The sequence below is a fragment of the Astatotilapia calliptera genome, chromosome 12 (genome assembly GCF_964374335.1).
Source record: "Astatotilapia calliptera chromosome 12, fAstCal68.1, whole genome shotgun sequence".
Classification (NCBI taxonomy): Eukaryota; Metazoa; Chordata; class Actinopteri; order Cichliformes; family Cichlidae; genus Astatotilapia; species Astatotilapia calliptera.
Genome location: NC_137433.1, coordinates 20473034 through 20495071, shown reverse-complemented (window position 1 = coordinate 20495071; position 22038 = coordinate 20473034). Strand labels below are relative to the sequence as shown.

Here is a 22038-nt window from a genome sequence, read left to right as displayed (position 1 = left end):
CCAGCAACATCAATGAACATCACAGTTTGACAAGTTCTAACAGTTTATTCAAATAAACTCAAATACATTACAGAATAAGAAGTTATATAAAAGTAAAATATTATAAGTCTGCTGAGACATTAGTTGAGGGAAAATGTCATAATTTGTTCAGTTGAGCTAAAAGGAGTATTAAGTGTTTATATAGTTCGGTCTTTGGAAAACTCAGTGGGTGTGTTAATACTGATCAGAGGAGTCGTTAAACTAAGGCATCAGGTTTAGATGCGTCATGGTTTACCATAGGGCACAAAAGGCCAACAGCAGTATATGCACACATAATATGGGAGTCCAGGCTTCCTGATTTTGCCTTTAAAGGAAAACGTTGGAATGACAATGTGCATGTTTCCCTAGCAAACTTTGCATTAATTGATGCTGTGAGGTCCAGTCTGTGAGTTGAGCTGAGGCTCTGGGAAGGGAGACAAGTCAGGCATGGGGCTGTCTGGATCCCGCTCCAGGCTTTGGTCTGGTTCAGGCAGGGCTTCCCTCGAATATTCTGCATACCACTCCTTAAGAAACAACACAGAAAAGACCAACACATCATGATAGTCCAAGTCCTGACATGGTATTCAGGATTACATCTTTAGTTTCTTACCTGTATCTCCTCCTCGTACATTTTCATGCTGAGGTCGCTCTTCGTCCTAGACCTGCGACCTAGGTACACTAAAGACGAGTGCTGCGCACAACAAATCAGGAGTAAAAATTAATTAGAGGGACTTAAAGAGCAGAAGAAGACGACTTCTTGCTGTTTGCGTGTGTTCTTACCCCACTTTTGTCCATAGTCTGTAAGACTCCCTGGAGAGAGCTGAGGGAAGACGATCCTGGGCACATCTGTTTGTACAGCTCGAGAGCGGCGAGAACGTCATCACGACTCACCTCTACTTCAAACACGATCCCATTCTCATCTACAGCGTGTACAAACACATTTAATTTAGATCCTGGCTAACAACTCTTAACCTGCATACAATCTCACACACACTCAAACCCACCCTCTGGATTTTCTAGCGGTTCCCGGTTCTTGCGACTGTAGTTCATGCGGAACACAAATGCATCTAAAATGAACGCCACGATAATGGTCATTACCACCTGCACAGACAAAACATTGTATGCAATATGGTTACATTCCCACACACTGATTCTTCAGTAGATTATGCAGAGGACAACATTAAAGTAAGACTACACAGGCTCCTCAGGGCAGGATAGAAACATTGAAAAAGGAAAAAAAAAGGCTTCAATTTGTCTCAGATATGCAAAACCTCTGAGTTTTGTTTTGTTCCTCTGTTCGCATTCCTACTCACCATTGTAACTATATAAAAAGTCATGAAGTACAGACGGCTCCAGTGGCTCGTCATAGACGTCACTCCTTCCTGTGAAAGAGCAAAAAGCAGTCAGACACCCGACGATCTGTGCTCAGGCTGCCGAGTGGCGACAGATTTTGAACCACAGATAATCTCACCATAGTGATGTACCAGTTGTTGACCACGGTCAGTTCAAACAGAGTCACTGGAGATAAACAAAAAATGAGTAAATGTTTTTAAAATTCTAGAAAACATAACGCACATGAACACACAACAGATGTAGATAATATACAAAGACAGAATTTTGACAAAAAGGAAAAAGGGATTATTACCAAAGCTACTGAGGATGTTGTTGAAGTTATTGAGATAATAGTAGCCCTCTTCCAGCACTGTTTTGTTGCCTTGTGTGTTGTTGATCAGTCTGTAGGAATCGGCCACTGTGCTCGTACTGAGAGGGAGAGAAAAAAGGAAGAATAAATTAATGAAGTAATGAATCGCCAATGGAGAGACCCACTTTTTCCATTTGCGTCTCATGACACGACTACTCACTTGCAGCAGTTGGGGTAAACCACATCTGCAAAGAACTCCATTCCCACAATAGCAAAGGAATAGTAGAAGATGATTAATGTCAACCCTAGACTGGCCATCCTGGGGAAGAGCTCAAACATGGTGTCTAAAACATTACGATATCTCTGCTTTATCTTAAATAACCTGCAAAAGGCAACACACAGAAATTTGAATGTAAAATTAATTACTATTGCCATTATGTGCATATATGCTGTCACGTTAAAGGAGATTGAAAATCATACCTTAGCAGCTGAAGCGGTCTGAGAATTACAATAAAGTAGAACGGCTCCTTATCGAAGGCAAGAGCAATGAGGCCCAAGAAGGCAAAAACCGTCACAGAGAAGTCAAACCTGGACGGAAGAGCACAATGAGGATTACCAGCAAAAGCAGAGAAACAGGGTTTCATATCAGCTCAGAGGTATTTCTGTGATTTTCTTTTAAATATAAGTAGGCCTACTGAAAAACAACATGTCACGTTTAATTATTAAAGATTCCTAAAATTTCCACACTCAAATGGAGTCTGTTGATTTAGACATTGTTTGTGTTTAACAGAGTGCACAGTTTGAGTTTTGGATGCAGCACAGATTTGTGTTTTCAATGTGTGTTACTCACAGATTCCACCCAGAGCTGAAATAGGCAACTGGCCCCAAACCTGATATTTTCAATAACACTTCTACACCATAAACTGAAAGTGGAAGGACAGACACACAGTGTAAACGACTGTAATTAATCCTCGACACCTTATGACATTTTAATACTATCTGGACTTTCTATGTGGGGTGCAGGGTTTGGGTGGGGAGGGTGCCATGCAGCCTACTTACTGGTCAGAAAAACAATGTAACTCCAGGGAACCAATTTGGACCAGGAAAATCCACCTGCAAGAGGAGAGGAAGGTAAAACACCTGGAGTATTGGAACACATGCCTTAGTACTGTGCAAGTACTGTGCAAAAGTCTTGGGGCATTTTTTTAAATATATTGCCAGGAAATTAAGCGCAGTTATTCACTGGAACACATGTAAACATACGTGTATAAAGCAAAAACTGAGTTTATACAATTATAAAGAGCTTGAAATTCAATATTTGGTATGACCACCTTTATTCTTCAGCACAGCCTGAACTCTCATAGGCATAGGTCTTCAGGAATACTGACATTCAAAGCTCTTCTTTGGATGTTGGCTCCCTTTTAGTTCTGCTCTCCATCTAGATGATCCCACACTGCTTCAATAATGTTGAGGTCCAGGTTCTGGGGAAGCTAACCTACCTAGGTAGATTAAACACATTGCCAATGTGTTTGAGTTCATTGTCATGCTAAATAATTAAGCTGTTGTCAGTTAGACGTTTTGCAGAATATACTGCATGATGAATCCAAATCTGGCAGTACTTTTCTGCATTCACAATCCTGTCAACAGCCCCAACACCACCGGCTGAAATGGAGCCCCAAACAATGAGAGAGTCTCCAACATGTTTTACAAATGGCTGTAGACACTCACTGTTGTACTTCTTTTCTGACTTCCTCTGTACATACTGACAATGATTTGACCAAAAATGTCAAATTTGTGTTCTTCAATCTATCAGACACATTTTCCACTGATTCAGTCCAGTTCTTGTGTAATTTGGCAAACCTCAGCGTTTTCTTCCCATTTCCCTTCCTCAAGAATGGCTTCTTGACAGCCACCCTTCCACTGAGACCTTTTCTGATGAGGCTTCAGTGAACAGTAGATGGATCGACTGAACGGCCAGATGCATCTCTCGGGGTCCTGCATCAGGTCTTTGCTGAATTTCTTTCAATTTCTTAAGGACATGACTTTCAGATGTTGTTCATTTGTGCTGTTTTTCATAGATTCAACTATAGAAATGGAAACAAGTTATCCCTTTCTACATCAGGGTGCTAGTAATAATATGCCTAAAGATAGAATATTAATAATTATTATTTTTCTGCTTAGTTGTCTTTTATGTGTAGACACAACACTGGTTCATCCCTTGAGTTAGGGGCCTTTTTTATCATTGAATGAGTCATAGGTCAGAGTTAAGCGGTTTATCAAACAACAAAAACATTCCACTGAAAACAGTCAGGGATGAGGACTGGCCTAAGTAAAAAAGCAGCCAATGTCGAAAGAAAAACTTTTAAAGACCTCCAGAAAGAATGGAGAACTATTGCTCAAAACCAATTTAAAATGACAAGAAAGTCTGGCTCCTTTAAGGCAAAATATCAAGATATGAGGGGTTCGTGACTTTTGCACAGTACTGCAGATTACGGTTAAAGATCTTACTATTCAGCTGGTACGTCTCCACAAGGATCCAAACACCGTTGATGGCCACCACCACATCTACAGTCACAAAAAAACTTTGATAAGAGACTTTGATCAGTATCACTGATAGCAGCTGGGAGAAGATCAATGATTACACTTACACATAGTATACTGAAAGGCCTTTGACTTCACAAGCAAATGGATACCTAATAAATTGGAGGGGAAAGTATCCACAATAAGGGATCAAGAGCCAATCTTATTTTGCCTGACAACAGAAGAAAAGAGAGAAAGAGAACTTTCCTTTGAAAATGAGGAAGGCTGTGTGTGGAAGATCATCAAACCAGTGTTCTCCACTGCGACGTGCCTAAACAACACACAGATTGACAGTAAATGTATATTTGAATCAACCAGAGGAGCACAAAAATAGAGCAGCTACACAGCAGAAATGTCAGGCTAATTACCTTCCATTTAAGGCCAGTGACCTCATAGAACTTATAAAAGTCCTGCAGGCTGCAACAGAACACACCACCATTAAATCAGTGACAAAGCAAATCAATGTAAAAGGATTTTCATTCTGAGAAGTGGAAGAGAGACAGTTACCTGAGCATGGGAGCCCCTGATGTGTTAAGAGCTTTGTAAGTGAGGAATCGGTCTCTTGCAGACATGCGTGGTCTGTAAAAACGCATCAGACCATCGAACTGCTTCAGAGACACACCCATCGGTCTCTGTGTAACACAGAGAAACATAAGAAAAGCTTAAGAAAACACCTGACAGTGTTAAAGAAAAAGGAAAGACATGTTACAAATAATAATAATAATAATAATAATAAAAACAAAAAAAACAGGCCTACCTGACGGCTAACTAACAGCTGAAAGGCATGGTCGATAGCAGAGCGTTTGTGAAGCAAGAGAGATTTAAACTTCATTTTCTCAACATCATTAAATGTATCAAACACGACCGCCAGGAGCTGGAGAGGGGGGCACAGACAGCGATGATGAGTAACTGGGAAAACTTCAAGCCGTGTGTATTTTCAATAGGACTCAAAGACATCTCAGAAATTGTGAAAAAAAAACAAGCTTCTTCTACCAGGTTCATGATAAAGTAGAGCTCGATAGAGAGGTATACAATGAAGAAAACACAGGACCAGCGGTTCTTGGAGTATGCTGGCATCATCACATCAGGGAAACTACAAAAGTGAAAGAGAGATGTCATCAGATGCAGACCGAGTCATAAGATGCAAAAAAAACCAAAAAACTGTGGAAGCAGATTAAGCAAAAGTGGTAAAAGGATTTATGAGAAGCTCTAAACGTGGTGAGCACTGCTTACATGCCCCATGTGTAAAGATAACCAAGCGGCAGTAGTACGTGTATTGCCGTGCTTACTTTGCTGTGGTCAGCAGCACAAACAGGCTGACAAGGCTGTTCTCCATAGTGTTGAAGTACTGTGGTGAGAGGATAGGGTTCAAGACAGGAAATATGACCAGACACAAAACTGGCACAAAGAGAAGAACCACCCAAATCCCTGAAATGACATAACTCAAACAAACTCTTGTAAGTGAGATGGAAGACTCAACATACCGGATCAGAGGTGTTCGTGGAGAAGAGACAGAAGCCTGGAGGACACAAAGAGCTAATCAAATACAAACATTAACAAAAACAGCGTTTCCTCTGCTTGAATAAACAAGTTTAACAAATAGAGGACAGAAAATAATCAAAGTGTTTCTTTATGCACTCTTACCAAGAATAGCAAATATAACCATGAAGAAAAGCAGCAGCAGGAGGATGTCAATAAAAGGCGGGAGAGACTGGAAGATCTGACGCAAGTTTCTGATTGGATGAAAGAAACCTCGTCAGTGACAACTGCCTTGTGGGTGGCCACAATAGAAAACAAAAGAACTTCTCAGAAACATTTGTTAGTAAGATAGATGGAGCTGAAATCTCACTGAGTTTGTTTAATTTTGTCTGGCTTTACAAACCTACAGAGTTGAGTCACCGTTTTCTTTCATATGACAAGACTTTTGCTTGGAGCCCGGGCGGGGACGACTAGTCTCTCTGTTCCCGCTAGTATTTTCCAGTATGCAAGTCAAATGTGTGCTCAATCAAAAATGTAATGTCTATTTTGTGGCAATGTCTTGGGCCAGACTGAATCTGTGTGTGTGTGTGAGTGTGTAGGTCATTATTTACCTGCGCACAGCACCACAATATCTACAGTCCACCAGGAATATTGGTCTGAGCGCTCTGGTCACTCGCATGTGAGAAGTTTGTCGGATCAGAACCACTATGGCCTCCACAAACTGTACCAGTAACACACACGTCTGTGCAAAGAGAGAAGACAACATGTACAGTGTAGGATAATGAAAGCTGAATCCCAAACTATAACATCAGATCTGCAGATAGCAAAGTTTAATCGCCTTTCTTCAGACTAATCCCTAATTTAGACGTCTGTTGGGAATCTTTGTATCACCTACGTAAGTGGTCAACGTCGTTGCTCACATTTATGCTTGTGTGTGTGTGGTGTGTTACATGTTAATTAGCGTGTGGTCCTGTCCCGATGTTTTATACGCGATGGTAACTGATAGAAAAAAAATTAAGTGCTGCAAATGTTTTTCCCTCTTGGGTCCTCGCTTTTTGTTGTGCTCAGTTCGTGTGTGTGTGTGTGTGTGTGTGTGTGTGTGTGTGTGTGTGTGTGTGTGTGTGTGTGTGTGTGTGTGTCTTTTCCCCAGAAGCAAACATATCTGTCCCTCTGTTTTCTCATTTTTTTGTACATTCCCTCATTTGAAGTCATCTGAGATTATTAGTAGATACAACTATGGTATGAATTTGAAAAACCCAGTTGACTTTCTTTTTGAGTTATCATATTCACGAGGTTTTTTAGAAAACATGACCTCTGACCGTAACTGAGATCCACACAATGTAACAGCAACCCGACTGCCACACACACACACGCACAATAATTATGAAATTATTAACATGTAACAGTTACCTTAACCATTGTCCTCTTGTGCCGTATGAAGGTGTGGAAGCCTAACCAGCGGAGTTTCATGCATAGCTCAAATGCCACCATAACCAAAGCCAGCAGCTCCAGCGTGGCGTGGACCTGAATGACATCAAATACACAAGTTATAAAGGAAACTAGCCACTCATTAGTCATTTTGTTAGGTACACCTATTAAACTGCACATCAACACAAGTCTTTAATGAGCCAATCACATGACATATCACATGGTGTTTAGGCATGTCAAGGGAACCTGCTGGTAGAACTGGTGTACACAACATGAAAGCATGGATCCCTCCTGTTTTGGGGTTATGATTCATGATGCTAGTGGTGTAATGAGAGATATTTTCTAGGCACACTTTGGGCCCCTTAGTACCAACGGAGCATCCTTTAAACAAACCAAATTGTTGCTAATCATTTGGATGGCTTTATGACCACATTGTGCCCATCTTCTGATGGCTGCTTCTAGCAGGACAACACACCATGTCACAAAACTAATCTCAAACTGAGACAGAGAATTCACTGTCCTCAAATGGCCTCCACAGTCACCAGATTTCAATCAGAGCCCCTTTGGGATGAACTGGAGATTCTCATCACGGATGTGCAGCCAACAAATCTGCAGCAACCGTGTGATTCTATCATGTCTATGAGCAATTTTTCCTGCACCTTGATGAATCTGCAGAATTAGTACAGTTCTGAAGAGGAAAAGGGTCCAACCCAGTGTTACCAAGATGTAAATTAGAAAGTGGCCTGCGACTGTAAGGTAAAGTTGTGTTATTAGTTCATATTAGTATGTTAGCGAGTAGAGATTCACTCACATAGACATCCAGGCGCAGTGAGGGTACAGCAGGAGCCTCGCACAGTGAGAGCATCAGCAGCAGCAGGCCTGTCAGCAGCTCCATCATGTAGAACAGGTGGTTGTGCGCAAACAGGTACGCCGCAAGTGCCTTTGGGTTTCGAGGGTGAGTGAAGAACTTATCATTGTTCTCTCCTTCCTACACAGAAAATGTAAAAGTTACACATTTGTGCATACAAGTTGGCAAAAGTGATGGATGGATGGATATGAACGTTTCTAATTTTTTAAACAGCTTTAATTCCCAGAGTGTTTTTTTTTTTAATTGGTTTTTCAATTTTTTTCTTCCACGGGAGACATAACAGAAAATGTTTTTCTGCACTTAATTTAAACTGAGCAGAACTCAACATTCAGACCAACGATGTAAAAAGAACTTCTCAAAGGCATACAAATGCACAAGTGTGCTTACGGTTATTTGTACTTTGCAGCTCTTCCAGTGATTTAAAACAGGCCAACCAAATCTAGGAGCCACTGCCAATTTTAGAAAGTAAAACATTCAGACATTGATAAGAGACACACAGATAAATATTGATTGACAGCAGCTTTCTTGTCTGATTTATCAGTGTTTATGAGTTTGTTCTTTGACATTAATTTTGCACTGGTTGGATATTCAAACATATAGTGAGAAAGAGAGAGACTTTAAAACAGGAATTTATTTGTAATAAAGATTGCTTCTTTCCCTAAAAAGAAAATTAAAAGCAAACCGACCAGTACTGGCCAACTTGGCATCTCCATCGTATCAGTTCAAAGGTTTTACAAATCAATAATCTACATTCTGTTGAATGTGTCGATACCATTATAAAAGTCAGATTTTTGCATAAACGCTGTGTATAAATCAACAAATCTGCCAATAATCAACCAATAAAATCAGTCGGGTAGAATTTTTACACCAATTGTGGCTTTTTAAAATACAGTTACAAAACCTTATGAGGTTATGTTTTTGTATCAGCAACAAGACAAAAACCCCATTTTTGGCAAAAAGTTCCTTTCATGTACATCAACACTGCCTTTGTATTTTATTTTGCACAGTTTTGCATGTTTATAGATTTATAACATCCTGCAGCTTTTCAGGATGTAAATATAGCTCACGGGGAGAGGACAAGGTCTAACTATCTACAAGTAATACAGTGTAGAAGGTATAATAAAACTATAATGTGATCATGTGAATGAGTGCATACACTAATAAATGCAGCAATGCTCTGGTTGTAAATACCTGCAGGTAGATGGCTGCCTCTTGGTAGTTCATCTCCCAGCTTTGTCGCAAGGACACATTTTGGGATCTGTAGTTTTGTGGGCCAGGCGTTGAGATCACAGCGTTGTTAACTACGTCATAACTGCCTCCTCCATCTGGAAGACAAGACTTAATTGTGAGTGTTCTCATACACCCCTTATTTATGTGAGTCACACAAAGGGGTATCCGCCTACCAATGCATTCTAGTTCTAGCTGTAAGGCAAAGGATGAAGTCACTACAGGGCTCTCGATATGCGACTGATCTTCACGGAAACCAGCTGCCTGTGTGTGCGAACTCTCCATTTGTCAGTCTGGATTCATCAGCTGTGTGACGGTATTAACATCCCTTACTTCCAAGGACCAAGTGTACATGTGTGTCCCAGTCACAGTATGCTGGTCTCGTTCCAGCATCAATACACATCTGGAGATACAGATGGCCAGACATTCCACACAGACCTGATGCAAACAACAGAAACCAAGTCACAAGTGGATCTGGATGAAATCCTTACAGATCCGGAAATATCCCGGAGATCAAAAGGACTCTGGAGAGCAGACCCCTTTTAACCCTTAGATGGTCATAGTCAAAAAAGGGACCCAAAAGGGTCCCTTTTTTGACTATGACCATCTAAGGGTTAAAATGATCACAGATGCTCTTGAGGTTCTGCACTTGTAGTTCTTTGAGAATCAGTTGCTTGTTTTGGAACAAAAGTCACACAGAAGAGTGATATTACATTTTTTGCCAGACTGAAAAATTACCTCCTCCTGACTCTGTGGCACAACATGAACCTTGATCCCAGTGCTGCCAGTCAGTAATAAAGTGTGCTTTCAATCACATCACATTTGCTATTAAGCCTCTGTCATACCACAAACAGGATGCAGGCACGAGACAGAAAAACCACAAAAGGAACTGATTTTGCAATACCAGACGACACCGAGTGACTAACTTTGGAAGACACGAAACTCCTATGTTAGGGCTTAAAACACATAAACATAATATCGTATAAATTAAGTCAAGTGACCAAGATAAAATCCAGACAAAGTCAGTATTCAAACTCAAGCCTGGTCCCAGGTTCTTCCTCAAACAAAGCTGTCCCTCCATGCGGCTTTCTGCAGCTGCATACTTTACTCTGGCGCAAGTCTGTTGGGGTACTCTTCCCACACACTGTACATCACATATTTTCTCTTCGGGCACGACTCCTTAGAATCCAACGTGCTGCAGGTCACAGATGTTTTCTATCCACCATGACAGCAGCAGACTGAGCTGAAACGAGAAGCTTAAGTTCCAATCCAGTGGCAGCCTACCCGTTACTCTGACAGAAGTACACCCATCGTCTGCTGTGTGCCACTCCGACCACGCATTTGTTTGAGAACAATAATACGTTTGAAGCTCCCAGTCAATAACACAGTGACGTCAGGCTCACATAAACAGATCCAGCAGTCATGTCTACTTGTCCCAGAAAAATAAAGGGTCCGGAACATGGGCAATAAAAACTAAATTCCTCACTTCTATCCAAGCATGTGATTTGTCACTCAAGTGATAAGAGGCAGCTTTATTTCATAGAGTCCAGGTTCATACTCCCTCTATTTCCAGAAGGCTTTGGCAGCAAGCAGGCAAGAACAGCAGGACTTGTCCCACTTGTACACCACTCCCATATATGACAGAAAAAACACTCCTCTCCTCTTCCTGTTCATGCCAGAGCTAGAGAAAATGATACTCACTCACACACACACACACACACACACACAAACACACGCTACCCATATGCACCGGGGAGGGGCTGAGGGGCACACAGTTCTAAGCTGAGCCAGCAGTTTTTCAGATGGGTCATTTTGTAGCTTATATGTGAGGAAAACAAAGGCAGCAGGATTACTATGTCAAGCAGATGCACAGATACTCATACATGCTCCACCCACACGTGATCCCAGAGCCTGGTGGACAATCTGTTTTCTCCATTCAAACAGCAGAGCCTGGATGTGCAACATATATGCAGCTGACTGTCAACATTACAGCGCTTCTGACTGCACCAGTGCATTATGGTAAGTTAAAAAAACAACATTAACTCCATCTATAAACAGCTATAATAAAATAAACAGTTTATGCAAACGCTCCTCTCTGAATACTGTAGTGTACAGTAAAAACAACCATCAGAGTTCAATACTCAGCTGACATTTTATCTGGACTACCTTTAGAAAAGTATTGATCGAACTGTATTTGTTTAAATACCTGGTGTCAACCATCCAAAGCGATAAACAGCGGCACAAGAGAGATGAAGAAGAGAGTGCAGGCAAGGTGGAGTGGTTGGAGACAAGTGCCAGGGGTGGTTTGTGACAGAAGGACATACTGCTGAGTTATAAGAAATACTGTTCGCAGAAAGTCATCGCCTTATTTGTCTGATTAGAAGAGAACAGAACATACTGGAGTTTTCTGCCCCATCTCAGCAGGAGCAGATAAACAGGGAGCCAAGGTCGTAGCTTAGGCGCCGTGTGAGAGAAAGCATGTGATTGTTTAGGCTTTTATGATTAGGTGGGGGCCACTAGAGGCTATAAGAGTTTGATCAATGCTCCACCATTTTGAGATCTGATGCTGTCTGCGTACGGTGTCCATCTCCCACGCGTGTGATCATTAAAATCATCGTTTGAATCAACCCGGCCGGACCAGTGTTGTTATTGTGGTTTTTCCTCTTTCTCCATCCCCAATATTTGAATCCGTAACAGTTTACAAAATGATAGTGAGACCTGCTGCAATGTACAGTTTGGAAATAGTGGCTGTGACAAAAAAACAGAAGGCAGAGCTGGAGGTGGCAGAGTTTTGATTAGGAGTCACCAGAATGGACAGGATTAGAGATGAGTATATCAGAGGGACAGATCAGGCGGTGGGCTTAGGAGACAAACTTCAAGGGGCAAGGTACAGTGGAGAGATAGTGGATGTATTTAACAAAGGATCCTGAACATGGAGCTGCCAGGCAGGTGAAAAGGAGGAAGAGCACAGAGAAGATTCAAGGGTGTAGACAAAAAGAGAGGGTTCTGACAAACACCGAAAACAGTGGACAAAATGGATAATTTATAAGTCTCAGTCAGCCTTATAGGGCGGGACCTCTCGTGTTTTTTTTTTGTTTTTTTTTTTTTGTGTGTTTGTTGTTGTGTTATTATTATTATTGTCTTGTCCGTATGTAATACAAAGGAAAAAGTACAAAATAAAGAGTTATAAAAAAAAAAAAAAAGAGAGGGTTGCCGGGACAAAGGAGGATGTAGGAATAGGGTGAGATAGAGGGAGATAATCTGCTGTGGTGACCTATGAAGTGAGCAGCCAAAAGAAGAAGAAGCAGACTGAACCTGTACAGAAGTAGTGATTTAACTTATTGAATCTTAGAAACTTGGGTGTGTTGTAATTTTGACCCTAATAGTGTATTTAAAATGTTGGGGGTGAACGAACCCCCAACACCACAGCCTTCTTAAAGGTGGGGATTATTACACAGGTGTTACACAGGAGTGCATTAGTTTTGGCCGGGTGTGCTTTCTCAATGGGATCTGTGTATTACTTGTATGTCTACTGCGACAGCATTACAGTAGAGACACCAAACCACTTCCCCCGATCATGTTCCTTTCCTTGGTGTACATGTACATTGTTTGCATTGCTTGACTACAGAGTTATGTGATGATATCACTGTATAGACTTACTTTCGTCTCCTCTTTCAGGCTCCTCGCTGAGCAGACCACTATTTGCTTCGTCCCAGGTTAAGATGAGAGGCACATCGTCGTCAGTCTCCATGCTAGCTAGCAGATAAACAGACTGCAACCTGCTTGGAATTCCACCTTTTTGTCAGACTTAATAAAAGCTACCTAACAGCTAAATAAGTGTAAGGTTTTCTCCGCAAACAGCAGTAGAACTGCACATCTTGTTGAGGACGGACGGCAGGGTTAGATATTAGCAGACAAACCGAACAGTTTCTATCCTGTGTTATATGCAAGTTCAAATATCGATAGTAGAATAGTCAAAAACAGGCTCTAGCGCCTTTTACAGTATGCTAAGCAGACATGGGGTTGGGGAGCTTACAGATTTGGTGTCTTCCTTGTCACAAATATCTATCTCCGATTTAACTGGCTCGCTGTCACGCAGGCTAACAAGCTGTCCGTCTGGGTCCATCGCGGCAGCACCATTTCCGCACAGCTACACAACTAATTTGATTACACATAGAACGGATAACCACTCACAGCTAATTGACGTCTAGCTTTATCTTTTTGAGAGCAACATTATGTACAAGAACGACGCCGCAAAAACTCTAGAGATACCTACAACTTATGGGCAGAACTGGATAAACAAACTTTTACGACACTAGCAGCAGTTAACGGCAGGCTAAGTAAGTGACCATGCATATTTCCAAAGTAAAAGTCGGCAATTTTAACACATCATAGTATATTAATTTAAAGCTAATACCTGTATGAATTTGTTTGAAATGTGGTAAAGTATTCATATATATGTGTGTGTATATTTTGTCAACATAAGCAATCTGTAATATGATCCAATGCTGAAGCGGTAAATGGCTATTTGGTATCCTAGCAACAGGAAAACAAATAAAACCCATACACTTACTGAGAGACGTCTACAGGTATGTAGCTTAGCTAACTTTGTATATTACACAACTAAAGTAAAAGCTGCTTATGTGCCACAAGCAAACAAAAACCGAGAACAACCTTTTCATTTTTTAAATTTACGATGTGTAGTTTAGAGCGTTTAGTACTCACAGTACTATAGATACTTAACTGGCTCGCTAATAAGAAAATTAATTTACCAGGTATAAAATAAAACCGATACAGTACTTCACAAACAGCCCGTGACTTTAGACTAAAACTGAGATAGAAAAGTAACTTCTCTTATGTGTAAAATACATTGTCAGACAAGTTTTGTTTAAGCGATTTCTTGATTCAGCAGGTCTGACAGTAATCCGACAAGTTAGTGAAAGTAAACTGAGCTTTCCAAAAATGTTTTAATCACATGATTACATACTTTTTTGTCCCTTAATAAATTAAGTCATCATTTAACAATTGCATTTTTTTTATTTAGTCTGGTTGTCTTTGTCTAATATTAAAATTAGTTTTCTGATTTAACACAAGTAAGTGTGACATATAGAGTAAAGTGAAATATACGAACTCGTGCTAAATTCATTCATAGAACACACTGCCTTTATCAAAAGCTAAGACACTGTAGACAAAACCAGACTTCTTTTTTTTTTTTCCCAGTCGAAGCCACTGAGTGTTGACATGTCTGAAGATTGGTTTGCATTGCTGCCAAACAGCCAGTCAGAAGATGGTTGCTTGGTACAGAGCAAGCACCTCTCTAGTGAGGCTCATATTATTTTAAGTACACTTGAAAACTGCATCAGTAAAATTGAGACCGCAGCAGCTCTGCCCGCTCTCCTCCACCTTAACAGTAAGTCTGAGATTGTTGACAAGGACTTGAGCAAGGCACTTGAAAAACATCGGATTTTAGTGGAAAGACTGGAGAAACTAAAAAGTCTCAAACAGGAGTCCGTTGAAGAACAAATAAGAGATGCCAGGATCGGAGGAGAGAAGGAGAGAGCTCAGCCTGGGAATGATCTCAAGAACTCTGTCAGGGATATTCTCCGTTATTGCCGAGCCCATTCAGATGGCATTATTGGCTTGAGGGCGGAACTAGATATAAAAATAGAGGAAAAGGAGTACAAATTAATTAAAGGATTAAAGGTGCTTCATAGCCACATGGTAGAAAAGTTTCTGATCAGCCCGGACGAGGAGCTACAGCTCATCACAAAGCAGAAAGAGTTTTCATCCTCTGCAAAAGATCTGGAGAAAAATATTTCACTGGAGGAAGAAGAAGTAGCTAAAGCTATACAGCAAGTAGATGCTGAGGTAAGGTGTCAAGGCTTTTTCATTAGCAGCTAGAGAAGCAGAATCTTCATTTTTTCCATCTTCTCACCTCCTATCCATTGCTTTTGACATCACAGATTTCCCAGAAAGAGAACACAATCAAACACTTGGAAAGTTTGCTGCAGGCGTGCAGCCCTCAAGAAGGTGATGTGTCAGATGATAACATGTCGCCTTTTGAAGACAAACAGGTGCAGGCACACATTCAGGTGTCAAAGCTGAAGCAGGACCGTTTACAGCAGGAAATTGATCAACTGAAAATTCAGCTCAAAAATGTTGTGCTTGAGAACAGACAGGCTGAGAGATTACTCCAAGAGGTACGTTTAGTGTAACAATAAGGTTTCATGTTTTACTTGTGGTAGTGTATTTGGTTTTCATTAAACTCATGTTCACTGTTCTTGTTTTTTGGCAGAAAAATGAAAAGATGCAAGGGAAAATTGACTCCTTAATCCAAAAGTTTGACAACGAAATAGGAGAAATCCAGGTACAAACATTCCACTGCAAAGTACCAGAAATAGTCTGTAAAATATTAACATGGGGTCTTTCTACAAACTTATTACTCATTACTATATTCAGAATATGTCCCTAAAATATTATGTTAAGGTTATCACAGTTGCACAGTATGTGACACCTCACAATAAACTGGGTAAACTGTATGCCACAGTATCCTGGCTAATCCATGCAAAGTTGTGACATTTACTGTATTTACAGTACAGTACCAGCTCAATATTAACACGTGACAGCCCTGTACACTTAATGACAAGTTTTGACACCTAAGGTTATATCAATAAAGATGTAGTTTGATGACCATTAGAATAGGTTCCTGTATAGAGAACAATCCCAGTCAGTTTGTTCAGGAAGCAGGCCTGAAACCACTCAGTTCAGAAAAGAAAAACAATGGTTACCCCTAGTAAGCATCCAATGAGGAAAGTGTTTACACATTTAATTTTCAATTTTACACATAAAACTTATATTTATTCTATGAGCTCTTTGTAATTGGTAAATCAGCTGGTTCTTATATATAACGTTTCTACTTGAGCACTCAAAACAACTTAGGTTCATAATCTTGCCCAAGGATACTGTGGCATACATGATCTGCTCTATCACAGCATATAAAATAACATCCAAGTTTCTATGCTTTAAAATCCAGAACTATTGTATTTACTCTTGTATAACATCTGGAAATAAAGGTGTTGTCCTGGGTTTTCTTTTAGGTCATTGTTACCTTTTTATGTCCTTAGTAAATTAAGGATGCTCAGTGTCAGTCAAAGCATTTCTTATATTTTCACCACTTTTCTGTTTTTTCTTCACTCCACAACCATATCCACTGCCATCTCCCTCTTCTCCACTTTTGACACAACACACCCCCAATGCCACCATCACCTTTCTTAGGCCAAACTGGAGGTGAATGAAAATGCTTATGAAATGGAGGACAATGAGCGGAAGAAGTTTGAGAAACCCTTTGCTACCCTGGAGATGGAGTACAATCAGATCCAGGAGAGGAGGCGGCTGGCTGAAGAGAAGAGACAGGAGGAGATCAGAGAGCTGGAGTTGAAGACCAAAGCTGCCATTCTGATCCAGGCCTGGTGGAGAGGCTACAGCGTTCGCAAGGCCTTAAAGAACAAGGCCAAAAGCAAAAAGGCCAAAAGGGACAAAGGAAAGGGCAAAGGCAAGAAGACCAAATAAACCATGCCTTATTGCATCAGTGTTTCTTTGCCAAGACACACTCCTCTTGTAGAGTGTGAATGTTGTTTTCTTTTTAAATGAAGTATTTATGTTTCCAGCAAGTATTTCCTGTTTTGTGTGTTGAGTAGTTTCTGTGGCTCTGTGTTACTTATAAAAACAAAAACATTCTGAGTTGATGTTGTCAACATCATTAGAGTCATTAGACTGAAAAAACACCAGATAGAGTAGCATTTTTATTTGTCAATGTCAGCAAAAAAGAGTTTGGCAGTTTGGATGTGAATTCAGCTCTGCATGGGTGTGTTTGATTGACTTCTGTTAACACATCTGTAGTTCTTTTGCAGCAAATGTCCACCACATGTAAACTCCACTTTTCACTGGAAACACGTGAAATCAGCCAAATCACCGATCACCTCAGTATAAGAGCTGCTGTTGAATCTAAAGGCCATAGGGGGGCAGTGCAGACCCCTGTGTGCTGAATGATGTACATTACATTGTTGTTATTTGGTAGTCATAAACAGAAAGCAGGGAGTGAACCCCTGGCATTGCATATTTATTGTTTAACCCATCAATCTAGCCTTTCTCTTCCTAATTATCCTTATCCCGAGTAAACGCTGGATGGGTTAACACAGAGAGATAGGCATCCATTCACACTCACATTCACACCTATGAGAGAACCCACGCAAACATGGGGAGAACATGCAAACTCCACACAGAAATGCCCCAGCTTCACTCACTGTGAGGTAACAGTGCTTAAAATCTAAAAAGCTGTTACACTTCCCACTAGATTCACATCAGAATTATTAGTCAAGCTCCGGTCATTAGAACAAGGTTCTATTGGTTACTCACTGAAATCAGTATGTGTATTAAGGTACACTGTGAAGTTATTAGAGTACTCGCCAATATTTAGGTTTCACAGTGTAAGATAAGTCACAAGAATCTACAAGTTCACTGCCTTTAACTCTAAAGTTCAGTGAACTCAGGACTAACTTTAAATGAACTATTCAATGATAATTATGTGGATTTATAGGTAAAGAACGGAAATTTACTTAAAGGGGTTTTGTTTGTTTGTTTGTTTTACATTCAGCTGTGTCGAGGATTTCTTCTTTTTATATCAAGTGTGACATGTTTTTTGTCTGCATCCTTTTCAAGATAGTTTCCTGTTTCTCTGTCATTCATAGCTACACCTCCCTCTCATTTCACAGTATCTTCACATCTTACACCTCATTCCAAAGAAGTTTAAGGTCACCATCCTGATCTGTCTCAATCCAAGTATTTTCTCTGCTGTATGTTGAACGTAGTTCTACTTTTTCTTGTTCATTATACAGGTGATCTGATTCAAGAAGCAGACTAGACATGTGGTGTACCTAATGGTCACTGATTAAAGTTTGATCCAGGATTATACCTGGTTAGTTCAGAGTAAGTTTTCTCCAGCTGTGAAACCAGGACAGCTGATTGTTCTTAGAGTCCTCCAGACTCAGCTTTGGTTTACTCTGAACATCTTGTGCGTTGTTTCTCTGATAGAGCATCTGCATGTCTTCATACTGTAACACACATTAGGGTGTATCCCCCAAAACAAATGTCGCCATCTGCTCAAATCACATTAAAAGCTTTTGTCAGAGGCAACTCATCTGAAACAAAAGCCATCCCTGTTAGTATGATTATTGTAACTTTTTTTGATTAAAATGAAAATAGGAAGAAGCAGTAAGATAACCTATTTTAGACAACAGTATGTATATTAAAGTAGTGTTTCTACTGTTTAGGCCATCTTTGAGAGATGAGTCAAGATTTAGAGCAGCCAGCCATAACAACCAAACAATGTTTGGGAGTTTTGGAGCCTTTTTAAAAGTGTAAACGTTTGGGAGCTTTGGAAATGGCATGTTTTGAAAACAACAGATTAGTAATTAGAAAAATATTTTTATGACAGACACTTTGTTTGGTTGTTAGAAAACATCTTTGACTTCCACACAGTCACAGCATGTGAAAGATTTAGAATTGAGTTGCATAGTAACATGTAGTTTGTTACATTCAGAACATATAAGGTACTTACAGAAACCTTTGTGTTAAATTATGCACCAAGTTGAGTTACTTAGTCAAAACAAATGAATGATTTAAGCTAATAATTATCCAAGTGTCTTGCAAAAATATCCCATGTCTTCTTCTTCTTCTTCTTCTTCTTCTTCTTCTTCTTCTTCTTCTTCTTCTTCTTCTTCTTCTTGTTATTACATGAGGCCTATGTCCTGTTGTATCCCATCCCAAAGGTGCTCTATTGGATTGAGATCTGATGACTGCGGAGGCTATTTGCATACAGTAAATTCATTTTCATGTCCAAGAAACCAATTTAAGATTCTTTTTAGTTATGACGCAAAAATTAGAATACAATAAGAATAAATACAGTACACAGCTGTACAGAATAGAATAAAATAATATACTATATACAGTAGAATAAAATAGAATAAAAATATACAATAAGATAAAAATAGAATACGAATGCTATATACAACTGAGTAAAAATACAACGATGCCAGAAAAGATTATTGCACTTAGTGTTATTGCACATGTGTGGATGTGTGTGTTTGTTCAGTTAAAGTCTTTGTTGTGGAGTCTGACAGCAGTGGGGAGGAAAGACCTGCGAAATCTCTCCGTCCCACACCGTGGGTGCCGCAGTCTCCCACTGAAGGAGCTGCTCAGTGCTGTCACAGTCTGCTGCATGGGGTGGGAGACGTTGTCCAACAGGGATGACAGCTTAGCCGCCATTCTCCTGTCACTCACCACCTCCACTGGGTCCAGAGGGCATCCTAGAACAGAGCTGGCCCTTCGGATCACCCTGTTCAGTCTCTTCCTGTCCCCAGCAGAGATGCTGCCGCCCCAGCAGACCACACCATAAAAGATAGCAGAAGCCACCACAGAGTCATAGAAGGTCTTCAGGAGTGGGCCCTCCACCCCAAACGACCTGAGTCTCCGCAGCAGGTACAGCCTGCTCTGCCCTTTCCTGTAGAGGGCGTCTGAGTTATGAGTCCAGTCCAGTCTGTTGTTCAGATGAACACCAAGGTACCTGTAGCTGTCCACAGCCTCAATGTCCATACCCTGGATGTTCAGTGGTTGCAGTGGAGAATGCTTGTGCCTGCGGAAGTCTACCACCAGCTCCTTGGTTTTACTGGCGTTGATCTGGAGGTAGTTCAGCTGGCACCAGTCCACAAAGTCTTGAGTCAGAGTGGCACCCAGTGTAGTCTTATCTCAAGTCTCTCAAGCCTGTTCCATTCACTGTGCTAAGATGATTTTCTGCATGCCTTGGTTGTTACCAGTACTTATAGGAGTTAGTACTGTTTCCTTCCTATCAGCTCAAAGCAGTCTAGATCTCATCTGAGCTCTGGCATAAAAGAGGATTTATTTTTCTGAGAGACCTGCTGCTCACTGCATATTTTCTGTTTGGAAACAACAACTATACTGCATTCAAAGTCACTTAAGTCACATTTCTTCTCAATTCTGATGCTTGAACTTCAACAGATCATCTTGAAAATGTCTACATGCCTATGAGTAGTGAATTGCTCTCATGTGATTGCACCTAATTATGTAATGTGCCTAATGAAGTGGCTGTGAGTGAACATTAACCAATTGGTGCTTGCATAACTAAAGAGTGTAATTTAGGATCATATAAATTTTATTAGGCACAGTATGCTGTTACTTGTTGTACTCTTAAACAGCCTCAGTTCTCATAGGCATGGATTCATGAGTTTCTGTTTCCTGTTGTCATATTACATCCCATCATTTCTGTTCATTCATCATCTGCACTCTCGTACCAGTAATATGCAGTTCTACCACACTCAAAAAGTGTCTTATGGATTCAGATCAAATGACTGAAAAGAGTTGGATGTGGTCTCGAGACCATTTTTACGTGGTCTTGGTCTTGTCTTGGTCTCAACGGACTTTGGTCTTGGTCTTGTCTTGGTCTCGGATTCCTCGGTCTTGTTTTGGTCTCGTTGTCTCAGTCTTGCTGTCTTGGATTGACACACAACGTAACGTTCGATAATGTGTCATGCGCAAAAGCACCAGCTCTAAGAGCCGTGCTTAGAGAGCGCTTTGTAGTGAATCAGAAGAGTCGACTCCCATTGAGCGAGAGCCGGCTCCTCACTTAATTTCCTTTTGCTGCTCAGCTGTCACACAGTGGCTCAGCTATGCTCCAATTCCCTCCATATTGTGGCCAATCACATGCGAGGATATAGGATAATATCATTATGTGAAAAACAGAGGGTGAGAGACGCGACAGTCAAGTGGAGCGTGTGTCTGTCTACTTAGTAAGTGAGGGAGACAGTAGACAGCGGTGAGGAGGGCTGTGCGAGTGCATTGCAAAAACAGATAAATATGCCTGACACCCGTAAACGAAGCAGCATCTGGCTGCAGTTTAAAGACTTTTTTGTCTCGGTCTCGTCTCGACTTTGTCTTGGTCTTGACTCTGTCTGTCTTGGTCTTGGTCTAGGCGGTCTTGACTACAAGTCTACTGAAAAGGCAAATTAAGCAAAATGGCCTCACTGTCATGTTCATGAAACCAGTTGGAGATGGCTTTTTTTTAATGGACTATTACAAGATGGTAAACTGTGGCAATAAAAGCACCTACGCTAACTTTCAAACACTAACTACCATGAAAACACTCCTCATATCATTACACCAGCAGCAGCTGCCTGGACTGTTGACTCATGGCAGGTTGGGTCCATGATGTTCTTCTCTGAGCTCACCATCTGCACGCCTCAGGCCAAAGACAGATTTTTTTAATCCAAGCTTTTTCCACTCTTTAGCAGTTCAGTTTTTCAGAGCATGTGCACACGTTCTCCTCTAACCTCTCATCAACATCACTTATCCATGTGAAGAATTGCCACTCACTGGATGTTTGACATTTTTAAGAGCTACCTATCACAGGGCGTGAGGTGAGGTATACCTCGAGCAAATCAACAGAAAGATGTACAGGCACACACTTTAAAAATAAATGCAGAATCCTAACATGCATGTTTTTGAACTGAGGAAGGAAGCTGGAGTAGCCAGGGAATCCACATAAACACAAGGAAACTTACAAATTCCACACAGAAAGGTAGGCTCAGATGCAGAACCTGTGGTTGTACTTTCTCCTTCGAGCTAGGAACAAAACATAACTGATGAGGCTTAAATTTAATAAGCTTCTGTTAGTAATGAGGGCGCAGATCCCATCATGTCTCCTGCCATCTCCACTCTCATCTCA

The 22038-nt window shown here is 40.8% G+C and overlaps 2 protein-coding genes across 4 annotated transcripts; one reads left to right on the top strand and one right to left on the bottom strand.

Annotated features, from left to right (window-relative positions):
- Nucleotides 1–25: 25 nt before the first annotated feature.
- Nucleotides 26–13559, bottom strand: tpcn1 (two pore segment channel 1). 2 transcript variants are annotated; one of them, XM_080309183.1, is made up of 26 exons: nucleotides 12903–13559; nucleotides 9207–9340; nucleotides 7959–8135; nucleotides 7130–7243; nucleotides 6331–6461; nucleotides 5885–5973; nucleotides 5725–5759; nucleotides 5530–5588; nucleotides 5234–5333; nucleotides 4998–5114; nucleotides 4748–4872; nucleotides 4609–4657; nucleotides 4450–4511; nucleotides 4309–4355; nucleotides 4169–4225; nucleotides 2720–2773; nucleotides 2511–2583; nucleotides 2141–2248; nucleotides 1881–2042; nucleotides 1664–1779; nucleotides 1490–1536; nucleotides 1332–1400; nucleotides 1023–1119; nucleotides 799–938; nucleotides 629–709; nucleotides 26–542 (listed from the first exon to the last, which is right to left on the bottom strand). In XM_080309183.1, the coding sequence occupies exons 1-26, from the start codon at nucleotides 12991–12993 to the stop codon at nucleotides 399–401; spliced, it is 2478 nt and encodes an 825-aa protein (XP_080165309.1). In that variant the 5' UTR covers nucleotides 12994–13559; the 3' UTR covers nucleotides 26–398. The 2 variants fall into 2 exon arrangements, with proteins under 2 accessions (XP_080165309.1, XP_080165308.1); XM_080309182.1 differs by lacking the exon at nucleotides 12903–13559 and adding an exon at nucleotides 9419–9624.
- On the top strand, nucleotides 13448–17341 carry drc10 (dynein regulatory complex subunit 10). 2 transcript variants are annotated; one of them, XM_026188214.2, is made up of 5 exons: nucleotides 13448–13582; nucleotides 14463–15110; nucleotides 15206–15442; nucleotides 15538–15609; nucleotides 16518–17341. In XM_026188214.2, exons 2-5 carry the CDS (start codon nucleotides 14484–14486, stop codon nucleotides 16809–16811), a joined length of 1230 nt encoding a protein of 409 aa, XP_026043999.1. In that variant the 5' UTR covers nucleotides 13448–13582; nucleotides 14463–14483; the 3' UTR covers nucleotides 16812–17341. The 2 variants fall into 2 exon arrangements, with proteins under 2 accessions (XP_026043999.1, XP_026043998.1); XM_026188213.2 differs by lacking the exon at nucleotides 13448–13582 and adding an exon at nucleotides 13616–13831.
- The last annotated feature ends 4697 nt before the right edge of the window (nucleotides 17342–22038 follow it).